At 37.9% G+C, this 11,137-nt stretch overlaps 2 protein-coding genes across 3 annotated transcripts; both read right to left on the reverse strand.

Annotated features, from left to right (window-relative positions):
• Positions 1–7,899: 7,899 nt before the first annotated feature.
• LOC115626898 (dynein regulatory complex protein 8-like) lies at positions 7,900–8,903 on the reverse strand. Its single transcript, XM_030522407.1, has 4 exons — positions 8,734–8,903; positions 8,431–8,668; positions 8,163–8,373; positions 7,900–8,103 (listed from the first exon to the last, which is right to left on the reverse strand). The coding sequence occupies exons 1-4, from the start codon at positions 8,753–8,755 to the stop codon at positions 7,990–7,992; spliced, it is 585 nt and encodes a 194-aa protein (XP_030378267.1). The 5' UTR covers positions 8,756–8,903; the 3' UTR covers positions 7,900–7,989.
• A 767-nt stretch (positions 8,904–9,670) lies between these two features.
• LOC115626900 (dynein regulatory complex protein 8-like) lies at positions 9,671–10,713 on the reverse strand. 2 transcript variants are annotated; one of them, XM_030522409.1, is made up of 5 exons: positions 10,592–10,713; positions 10,415–10,517; positions 10,122–10,359; positions 9,843–10,053; positions 9,671–9,784 (listed from the first exon to the last, which is right to left on the reverse strand). In XM_030522409.1, exons 2-5 carry the CDS (start codon positions 10,425–10,427, stop codon positions 9,773–9,775), a joined length of 474 nt encoding a protein of 157 aa, XP_030378269.1. In that variant the 5' UTR covers positions 10,428–10,517; positions 10,592–10,713; the 3' UTR covers positions 9,671–9,772. The 2 variants fall into 2 exon arrangements, with proteins under 2 accessions (XP_030378269.1, XP_030378270.1); XM_030522410.1 differs by having other exon boundaries at positions 10,122–10,341; positions 10,415–10,642.
• Between the last annotated feature and the right edge of the window lie 424 nt (positions 10,714–11,137).

Raw genomic sequence — 11,137 nt, forward strand, 5'->3', positions numbered from 1 at the left:
AAATAAATTAGAAAGTGCTTAATAGATTATTTGAAGATGAAATCAGATTAGGCTATCTGTTTTCATAGCGTTTATAAAAGAGCCTTGTAAACGAGAAAAGCCTAAGGGGAAATCTAAGCAACTCAAAATACAAGTAGTATCTAATAATAGATAGCTTAGCTTCCTATAGCTTTAATGGATAAGTGCAAAAATTATCAATATACCTTTAGAAAGTTTATAACAGATTATTTGAAGATGAAACCACAGCAGCCTTTCTGTGTTCTATTGACTTATTTTCCTTCTACTTTACTCTAATTTTTGCCAAATTTGTGGGTAAAGATGGTGCAAATGTGCCACTGTGCAGGGCATTTGCTGTTGTCATTGTTGTTATTGTTGCCGTTGTTGTCAACGCCTGGCCCAGGTGTTTTATTTGTCTTTGGTTTTCATTTGTAATGAGTGCCAGCGCTTACACGTAACGCGCATTGGTTACACGTACACACACAAACACACATGAGTGGAGAGAGCAATGGGGTGTATCCTTACAGATGTGAGGGCTCCGTTTTCACATTCACATTCACATCCGCATCCACAACTATATCTATGTCTCAGACAATCTGTCATAGCTGCACCCGCTTGTCGCATGAAGGTGGCCGAAGCCAACTCGACGCCTCGACTCATTGCCCTCAACATATGTGCACAGAGGCTCCCATCCCGCCCCATCCCGCCCCTTATGTCCTCCAGCGCTTGAGGATTTCGTTGTGGGCGCAGCGCTCGGTCTTGCCCATTTTTATTATTATCACTTGGCACGTCTTATTCTTATGCTTTATAGTTCAGTTGCGCCATTGCGGCAGAAACGGAAACAGCGCGACTCCCCAACCAGTAGCCGGAAACAGCAACACCTTCATGGTGTTGTTTTTATAACTTTTACGCGCCCTTCCTTGTTTATGCGCGCTGCGTGATCACATTTAGCATCAAGGTGTTGCCAGCACCTCGTGGTTGGGGCGTGGAGCTGCTGCTCTGGATGGGGATATGCCTCTTCACATGGCGTACATCACATGCTCGTAACTCTCATGGACTTAATAGCTACTCGCTCTTGCTACTCATTGCTCTTCTGTTGCTACAACAGTCAGTCCTTTACCTAAACAACAACATTTACAGAAACTACAAAAAATTAGCAACTAACTAAAAAATCCTGGAAAATCAAAACAGTTTTCAGAATTTTTAATTTGATTCTTCCAATTTTTGATTTCTTTTTTGTCGACAAATAAACATAGTTTCTTTCAGACAAATACATTTTGTATGAACTTTTGAGAAAATTAAAAAAAAAATCTTCCGAAGCTCTGTCTTAATCTCGAACTGATTACAATTTTTCCTTTTAAATATTTGTTGGTGGGAGAAACACAAAGTCACCTGTGAATCTGTCCATGAGCTAGACTGTGATGATCTATCTATGATTGCCTGCTGGCTGTGTTCTCACTAGCCTTATCATAGGTCTGTTTTTTCTACATTCTTTCTTCTGGGTGTTACACAGATTAAAACCTATATACCTTTACACTGTTCAGTGAAGGTTAGAAAAGGCTGAGCTATTGGCGATTAGGTAAAAATACTTATATAATATAGGGATTGGAAATGCAACATAAGTAAAAGCTTACCCATCCATCGTCTGATTTTAAAAGTTATGAGAAAGTTTATTAAATATTTGTTTTTTTTTTTTTGTTTTAATAAATATGGTATTGCGTTTGAAAGGGATTTTAGAAATTAGAAACAATGTTCTATATAGCAGTGAAGCGGAAGAAATATTTCTATAATAGACAGCTTTTTATTTTGTTATCAGTGAGACGTTTAAAGCAAGTCTAAGGCCATCGCATAGAGTGTATTATATATGTTCGCATTATATACACGTGTACAAGTATATATCATCATTGTAAAACTGCCCATGTGGAGTTGTAAAAAGCGCATTATGCGAGGAGGCCAAGTGCTAAAGAGCTCCGATTGTACTTAGTATTGTTGCGACTATTGTCATTGCCTCGGCTGTGCAGAGCTGTTCTAAAAAGTAACATCAACACTCATCAGCTAATGTGGAACTTTTTGGGGAAACTCTTCAAAATCACAACCACAATTTTAAGGTACGGCCATTAACTGACCGCAGAGCCACAATCCTTTCATCGTCATACACATTATGCTTAAAAGCTTGTAAGAAGTCCTGGCAGTAACAAAGTTAAAAGCAACTAAAATAGACACCTGGGATTTCAAGCCAGCAGCCAACAGAAAACAGGCAAGCAGGCAAGCCAGCAGGTGAAGTGACTCTGGCGCCTTGGAGTAGTTGGCTAAGTAAGTGCTGGAGTGCTGGAGCATTGCTGGAGCAGCTCCGCTCCGCTCAACTCGGCCCAGCTCAGCTCAGCTCAGCTCGTTGGGCAATCCACTGCCGCAAAATTTATTGACTTTGTCGTGCTTGGTCTTGGTCTTGGGCTCCGTGCCCTCGTCTGCCTCGTCGCTGCTGCTTTGTTCCCTCTCTGACATGGCACAGTTGTGACATGACACACACACACACACCAACATATGTGTGTGTAAGTAATTGCATGCACTTGCAGGCGCTTTAAAGGCTCTGCTGGATAGCCATCCCCCAGAGCTGTCTTAATAATTTGGCGCCGGGCTAAATTAAAACTGAAGCTGTCTGATGTTACACCTGTATATAAATCGGCATGTGTGGGGCTCTTTATGGCCCAATGAAGGCTCATGCTCATTGCCAACGGACAACGTGAATGATGATGATGATTAGTAATGATGATGTTACTTCGGTCCATTCCTCATGTCGCTCCTCCAGACACATACTATATGTATGTGCTCTAATCGTGAGTATCGGCAGATCGTGATTGGCCGCCCCCTCCAAAAAAAAGTACAACAGATTCTTTGCACAATAAAATTAAATTCAAACTAAACAGACCCATCAGAAAGAGAGTCTATTGTAAATTTTTACGACCAACTGCCTGGCAACATTCGAGAACAGTGCTCGATAAAAAGGCCATTTCCAGTTTGCAAAATCGTAGTCTAATCAAGAATAATATATATTAAATGAGACATTAGATATTGATGAGAGAAGTCGATTTTGATAGATTATTTTTGAACCTGAACATGATTCGCGGTTGAATCTATCTAAGTACTTTATGGTGTTTAATTCTCTTATAACTAGACAAATGGCTAGATTCTGCTCTTCAGATTTGAAAAATCGGCATGTGATGAGCATAAAATATACACAGTTGAGATATTTCGATAGGGAATGTTTGGAGTGCAAATGGAAATAATAAAATAATATTTATATACAAAGGCCTTACACATATAAGTTTCCAGAAGACTAGAGCTGCGTCTCTTGCTATAAAAATATTTTGTTTAGCTATGCCAGTTTTAAGGAGTATTTGTAAAACATATTCTACAAGTCAGACTTAGTGGTCAGAAAGGCAAATGAGTTTCGGACAAATAGGTTAGTTTGAAAAAGAGGCCGTTCATGATATTTTTAATATTTCAGCCGCAAAGCAATAACTATACGAAATATAAATAAAACTGTTGAAGACTTTAGTGGGGCACTAACAAAATTTGAGAAATTTGTGGGCAAATTATTTGCCTGTGTGACCGCACTACTAAACCATGGTCAGACTATGAAATAGTTAGCTTGTCGAATTACTTAACTATGTTTCTTAAAGTGAAAGAACTAAAATGAAGTTTTCTGAGGTAACAAAAATGTACAAATTATTTGCCTGTGTGACCGTTTATTTGATTTGTTAAACACAGCACAGCTATAGACTTTCTGTGCCACGAGTCCATCTCTACTGGTAAGTCCCCACCTCAACCATTCACATTTACAACCTAGCTTTGGGTTTGTTTGTGTGTGCGTTGAGTGTGTGTTGTTTTTTTCTACTGCTTGTTTTGCTCAGCTTCCTCTTGTTTATGATCATGTGTAATCACTGGGACGCAACGACTTGTGCCACTTCATTGCTGACTGGATGGCCCTGACTGGACGCCGCCGCCGCCGCCGCCGCCGCCGCCGCCGCCGCCGCCGCCACCGCCGCCACCGCCGCCACCGCCGCTGCATTGTATTCATGGTCGTGGCTGCCAAGTCACATAAAGCCATGGCATTCAGCTAGGCGGCTATATAGAGGATGGTACGTACGAGTGTCTACATAAATACATACATACATGCTCGTATGTAAGTATGTACATAGGTATTTGACCGAACGGTCAGTGTCAACGTCAGCTTGGTTCGCTTCATTTATTGTCTCATGGCATGTGATGTTGGCAGCAACAGAGCCTCCATGCTCCTTTCGCCTCCTGCTGGCAGTCGACACTTGACTAGATGTCCTTTGCATTATTGTAATTGCAATGCAGGCAGCTGGACATGATTTTGGCACGGTCATGAAGAGCAGCTCTCCATGTAATCGTAACTACCTGTCTGCCAACATACTTGTACTCGTAGTTGCGGCCAGTTGAAAGCAACGTCGCTCTTCAAATGTGCTGATGGATAAAAGTGGAGTTACGCCTATCCATATATATATATGGATATATGGATATATATAAAGCTATTGACGAGGCTAAGAGTCTTGCGGTGAAGGCCACATTCGGGTATCAATTGTGTTGACAGAAACTTCCTCCATTTATTTCAATTTCTTGTACAGCTTTAAATCTAGTAAACAATATTGCTTTTCAAGTTTTTTAAGAGAACAAAAAGCGGAGAAATTATTATTATAGGCATCTATTATTTATCATAATATACACGATGTACTTAAATATAATACTTCCCAAAGAGCGCAAAGCCGTGTGTCGCCAAGAAGGCAATCAAAGACACTTTAAAGCTTCAATAGCTTATTAATTTTTGACTTTCCTGCACTGCCAGTCTGTTTTTTTCTGCAGAAAACAATATAGTTCCAAGAATCCATAGATTTGCAACCTTTCGTGGCTATAGAATCTAAATATAATATTGTTTTGACAGTCGATTTATTATTCAAATCACATCAACGTGTTGACCATTATTTGTACGCAAAAAATGAAAGGGTATGCTATTGGCAGAAAAAGCCATAGAAGATCCCAAGTTGTAGGAACATATATGTAGAACGAGACGAATCGATAAAGACAAATTTGTCCGTCTGTCCGTATGAACAGCGAGTGCTATTGGGGCATACAAGTAACATCTGGAGATATCAATCTCTTCACACAGAATTCTCTCATGTATGTGCAGAGAAAGTTTATTCAAAATCATATATTATTTATATAGCTGCCATAAAAACGATCGGTGGTAAGATCACGAAAAGATAACTTTATTGTTTATTCTATAATGATTATGCTTTGAGTTTTAATTTTTTGATAAAAAAAAAACTCAAGCTGTAAATTTGTCTTTTTCATAAGGATTAAGGACAAATTTTATATATATCTTTAATCAGTGAGTCAAGGCAAACATTTTTCAGTAATTAATATTTAATTAATTAATTAATATTTAATTAATTAATTAATTAATTAATTTTTGATCAACAAAATAAAACTCAAAGCATAATCATTATTTTATAAGTTGGTTAATTCATAAAGTAAAACTCAAAATTAATCATTAAATTGTGAGCGAATGAATAAAATTAAAAAATAAGCACTATTTTGTATTTTTTAATAACACTTCTAATGATAACAGTCCCTGGTTTATTTATAAGGGCATTATTATAAAGGGATTTCCCTTTGATGGACCATGATGAGACGTTAAATCAAAATAATTTCACGAACCCTTTTCTTTTGTTCTTTGTTTTAAATATCTCTGCGGTGTTAGTTTGGTTTTATTTGAATGATTTTATTGCCTAAGCACACTCCTGATGCCACTCTTATAGCAAATAAGAAGAAACCCTATTGAATGAGCTCTCTTTCTAGTGTTTTTGTAATATTTTCTCTTACAAATGGGAAAATACAAGTATATAAGTGCTTGTATTGAGGGATTTTCCATATTAATAATCTTTTAGGCATTCCTTTGATTATTTATAAGGGCATTATTATAAAGGGATTTCCCTTTGATTGACATAAGTGTTGCCTCTCAATAAAGGGCTGAAATTCATTTATAAAACAGGCAGGTGGGCTGCTGCTTTCGTCACTACATGGACCATGATGAGACGTTAAATCAAGATTTGACGCTACGAGTATTCGATTGTACGGCTCTCAACGAATGAAGCAATCAAACATTATTCGGCCATCGGACAATTTTCGTAATTAAAAGCTTGTAGTTGAAGGCGTCGAAAGCGTTGCAAGTGTTGCCAAGGCTTGTGACAGCTTAAGTCCGCTGGAGCAGAGCCAAAAACTGTGACACCCGCTGTTCAGGTGCTTAAGGCTGCTGTCAGACTCAGGACTAGTAGGTACGAGTATACCGGCAGCCAGTTACATGTCCAGGTAGCAGGCACTCCTAAGTGTAAGAAAAACAGTCATGTGTGTACATATGTATGTATGTGTGGGGTATATACGAGTATGTAGGATTGCCAGCAGGCGAGTGCATTCCTGTGAATTTTTGTGAATTGAAATTTTTGAAATTTCCCGTCAGTCTGCAAAACGGCCAGACACATCGGAATGCCGTTAATTGTTGGTGCTATGCAGCAGTTGGCAACTGGTTTCCTGGTTTCATGTCGTTGGGTGGTGGTCACCTGATGTGGTCTGGCCATTGGACACCTTGCCTCACACTGCTGCAGCTGTTGCTTTTATTGTGTTACAAACATACCAACAAATAGGCTCATGCAATACACCCGAGCTTGCCCAACCGTGCTCTGTTTGTCTGACAATCACTTTGTCGACTTTGCAACATGCAACATACATGAGTCGTGTGTTGTTGCCGCACTAAGGAGTGGCTTAAGGCAGTTTTAACACTTGGATTCGATTCTGAATGCTAGCCTGAGAGTTCAGGCAGATATAGTTGCCACGCTGAAGGCACTTTTAACACTTGGATTCGATTCTGAATGCTAGCCTGAGAGGCCACGCTCCTAACACTTTGTTTATTTTCATGTCATTTGTTTCGGGAACTTCTTGCTTTCCCTTTGAGCATACACTTTTCTATACGAGTATTACAGGGAAATGCTGGAAAAACTAGTGGCCAATAGTCGTAATGACACACCAGAGACCCGTGTGTCAATCGGAGTCTTTTGAAGCAGTTGCAATGATTTAATTTAATTTATTATTAAGATGTTGAAATGGCATAGCCAGCAAAGCCATAATGTGGACCCCTAAAGTATGCTGTTCCTTTTTAACCTCCTCTCAATTGATTAACAAATTTGATTTGATATAATTGTAAATTCTTAAAAAAGGCATTTGTGATGTTCACTAATGTCGGAATGCGTTATATTCTATTAGCGTATAACTCTCCTACACATCCAAAATCAAAGTGTTGCAAAAAAATAACATAAATTATGGGAACCTTTCTTTTCTGATTCGCGATCCCACAAGAACCAAGGGCTACCAGATCTTCTATTTATTGCCACTTCACAGGTACTATATAAGAATGTTTCGACGCGATCAATAGGTTTGACTTGAAACCTTAAACTGTTTAGAATATCTTTCGAAACTTTCAGTTTTTTCCACTACCACGACTTTTAAATTAATTTCGCGAATTCTTTTATTGCGTTCTTTGTTTTAATCTCTTTGCAGTGTTAGTTTGGTTTTCTTTTAATATAAAATCATTAAAAGTGGCTAAGCACACTCCTAATTTCACTCTTATAGCAAATAAGAAGAAACCCTGTTGAAAAAGCTCTCTTTCTAGTGTTTTATAATATTTTCTCCTACAATGTTTTGCAGTTAAAGCGTTTTTGGTTTCTGAAGCTACTGTTGTTGTTATGTTTTTCTCAATTTCAGCTAAAACGACGCCTACATACCTGCTGGCAATGTGAGTTGCATTCCGAAATAAAAAGTTAAATGGACTTTAGGTTTTCACGTACAAATTGTTGTTATTCCAGAAAAAGAATTTACATAGTTTTAGTGGTTTTTTTTACAAATACCCCCAATATTGTGTTAATTAGCAAAGTGTGTCCTGCTACGCATACGATCGGGCCTTCTGCGATCCTTTTCGGCGCGTGCAATCTGGTCTTTCACTTGATAAGCCATATCGTACAAGTCGGTCTTGTGCTGAGTATGGAGCAGAATGGTTAGTCTGGCAAAACTTATGGATATGGCAGAGGGCTAACCTTCAATTGGTTTATGTAGAACTCATAGGGGATATTGTCGGTGATGGGATCAATGGCCACAGCCCACATATCCGCCATCTCTTCCTCGTTAAAGGGCTCCCCATCTTCGGACATCAACTTGCCAAAGTACTCCTTGGTTAGATAGAGCTTGTTCTCGGGATCCAAGACTTTGAAGGCATCGAGTATTTCATCTGAGGATGCGGGCTTCATTCTGCGTCAGCATTTAGCATTAATTTTATATATATACCTATAATATAATTCTACTCACGCTTCATCCATAAGGAGCTTCGTGATGTGTGCGATGAACTTGGACAGATGGGTTTCTCCGGGCTCTTCGGCGGATTCGGTGGCCAACATGATCTCATGTACCTCCTTTTCCGTTGGCGCACAGCCCAGAATTCTCAGCACGTTGCCAATATTTCGAGTATCGATGAAATTGTCGCTGTGAACATCGAATACGCTAAATACTTTCGCGATTCGTATTTCAAGATCATTCTTAAGCTGAACTGCAATTGTTTTTTTGTTGGGATATTTCATTTCAAGCAATCATTTCATATGATCTGCAACTTACCGCCGATTTCTTGAGCAGTCATTGGGGTTAATGTTTTTAAAATTTATTTTATTTTTTTTGTGTTTTTTTTACCACAAATACCGTTAATTTTGCATGAGTGATTTTTGTACACGATTAATTTTATACTCTGAAGCTCTGAAACTCTTAAACTATTTCTGCATTTACTCAACAATTTCCAAACATGCTTTCTGTACTAAAAACAAATCTATAATGCCGGCTTGTTCCAGGCATGCTTCGTCGCTGGAGTTTGCAAATTATTGGGGGAGAATAGCATTTTCAGAAGTATATGCTGTAACTTCTTGAAAAACAATCCAGTTCAGGCTTCTTTTCAGGCCCAGAAGTACCGAACTGAGCAACCAAATCACAAGAAATTGACAAATTATTATCTTTATTCCTACACATACTATAGTCCCCTTTTTGCTCGAACAGACAATCTTTGATTTCCTCAAAATCCATACAAAGGACAGACTCAAACTCTATGAAAAAACGAAATAATCTGGCGAATAATTTGGGTTGTTTTTTATTATTTCATTAGTATTTGAAACCAAAAGAGTATTCTTGTTCTTGACTTTTTCATTGTCAAAAAGGTTTGAGGGATAGCTCTAGCCATTATCCTGGAGTCGTCCTGTTCATGATTACCTTTGCCGTGCCTTTAAAAAACTCATCTACAGTAAGCTCATTGTTTTGTTGATTTTGGTGATAGGTTTATTCAAAAGCGGTGTTTATTTTTATCTCGCACATATCGACATTGAAGTAATAAAATATATTAATATTTAAAAACACTTCTGTAAATCAAATTTATAGGTATAGTCCTTCATAGGCTAATTTCAAAATCATTTAAAGTATAAAACACATAAACAAAATAATACTCTAAACTGTGCTAGATGCCAAGCTTATCGTTTATCGTTTAATTAAAGCGTCAAAGTTCTGAATCTTTGAGCTGAGAAGTCGAAACAGTTTAAATAAATCTGTGGCTTAGTTGTGAATAGGACTCTGCAAGCAGTAATCCAACGTGTACATCAAAATATTGCGCCACCTTTTAGAGGTAAACCTAAAAGGATTCCAGATGCTTAAAGTCAGTTTGTTAACATTTGATGCAATTTAGTTACCATTAACTGATTCAGGTAGAACTCATATGGAATATGCCCAGTGATTGGGTCAATGGCCACTGGCCACATCTCATCCATTTCCTCTTGTGTAAATGGTTCTCCCTCTTCCATCATGAGCTTGCCGAAGTGCTCCTTGGTTAAATAGCCTTTATTTTCCGGATCCAGGATCTTAAACGCTTTTATAATTTTCTCCGGCGTTGCTGGTTCCATTCTGAAAGAATCAAATCAGAGGGAGTATGGCAGAGCTTCTAATGCTATAGAATAAATACTAAATCGCACTTTCTTTCCATAAGCAGTTGGGAGACATGGGGCAAAAACTTTGTTAAATGAACCTCTCCGCTGGTCTCACCGAGTTGCTCCGTTGCCGATATAACCTCATTAACTTCCTGTTCAGTCGGGACGCATCCAAGTAAACGTAAAACGGTGCCCACCTCACGTACGTCTATAAACTTATCGCCATGATGGTCGAAAACGCAAAAGGCATCAGAGATGCGCTTTTCTAAATCATTATTAACGGCTGTTCAGAACAAAAATGCAATGATTTAATTGTATAGTAAATTCCTATAACTTACAGTCTAAATCCATTCTAGAGGAACAGCTATATCTTTGTCTGCTTGCTTTGAGTTAAATAACGAATTGTTGAATCAATATCATGGGTTGCCAGTGTTTGCGTTGCTAGGTTTTTATTTATGTCGACGCAGAATAGTGTAGTAAAGGAAATACTGCATTGGGTATAACAGATTACTAACCATTCTTGTTGAATAAAACACTCCAAATTAAATATGAAGTAGGAATTTCCATCCGTCTGTCAACCTGTTTGTTTGTATGAACGCGAATATCTCGAAAAGTATAAGAGCTAGAGTCGCCAAACTTGATATTCAGATTATGCAAAGAAAGAGAAAGGTCTAAGTTAGTTTAGTTATATAGAATTTGTCAGTTGGTATATATAAGTAATTTATACAGTTTAATATATAAAATCTATCAATTTTGGAAAATATTTGTATCACTGCTATGCTATATGCTGCATAATATGGAACTAAAATTCGTTTACTACTAACACGTACCTTAATAGCAATAAAATAGATCCCACACAGCTGATAGTAGTATTTAAATTGAAATAAACACAAGTCCTGTGGATTCGAAGCCTAACATTACAGATTCTGTAATTAGAAATGGAAAGTTTATAACAAAAAATACAACTACGCAGTTAATTTTTGCATTGAATTGTTAGAAAGTAAATTAAGGACAGCTTTATCATGTCATTAAAATTAATTGGCAACAAGATTTGCGTTTAT

The sequence above is a fragment of the Scaptodrosophila lebanonensis genome, unplaced genomic scaffold (genome assembly GCF_003285725.1).
Source record: "Scaptodrosophila lebanonensis strain 11010-0011.00,11010-0021.00 unplaced genomic scaffold, SlebRS2 tig00000089-arrow-pilon, whole genome shotgun sequence".
NCBI lineage: Eukaryota > Metazoa > Arthropoda > Insecta > Diptera > Drosophilidae > Scaptodrosophila > Scaptodrosophila lebanonensis.

Bases quoted from the DNA above. Each gene is read 5' to 3' on its own strand.
- LOC115626900 (XM_030522409.1), bottom strand. The intron at 10,054-10,121 runs GTGCGATTTAGT...TGATTCTTTCAG, and splicing joins CAACTGCTTATGGAAAGAAA to AATGGAACCAGCAACGCCGG.
- LOC115626898 (XM_030522407.1), bottom strand. From the start codon at position 8,755: ATGACTGCTCAAGAAATCGGCG. The intron at 8,669-8,733 runs GTAAGTTGCAGA...AAACAATTGCAG, and splicing joins GACTGCTCAAGAAATCGGCG to TTCAGCTTAAGAATGATCTT. The intron at 8,104-8,162 runs GTTAGCCCTCTG...CTCCATACTCAG, and splicing joins TCTACATAAACCAATTGAAG to CACAAGACCGACTTGTACGA.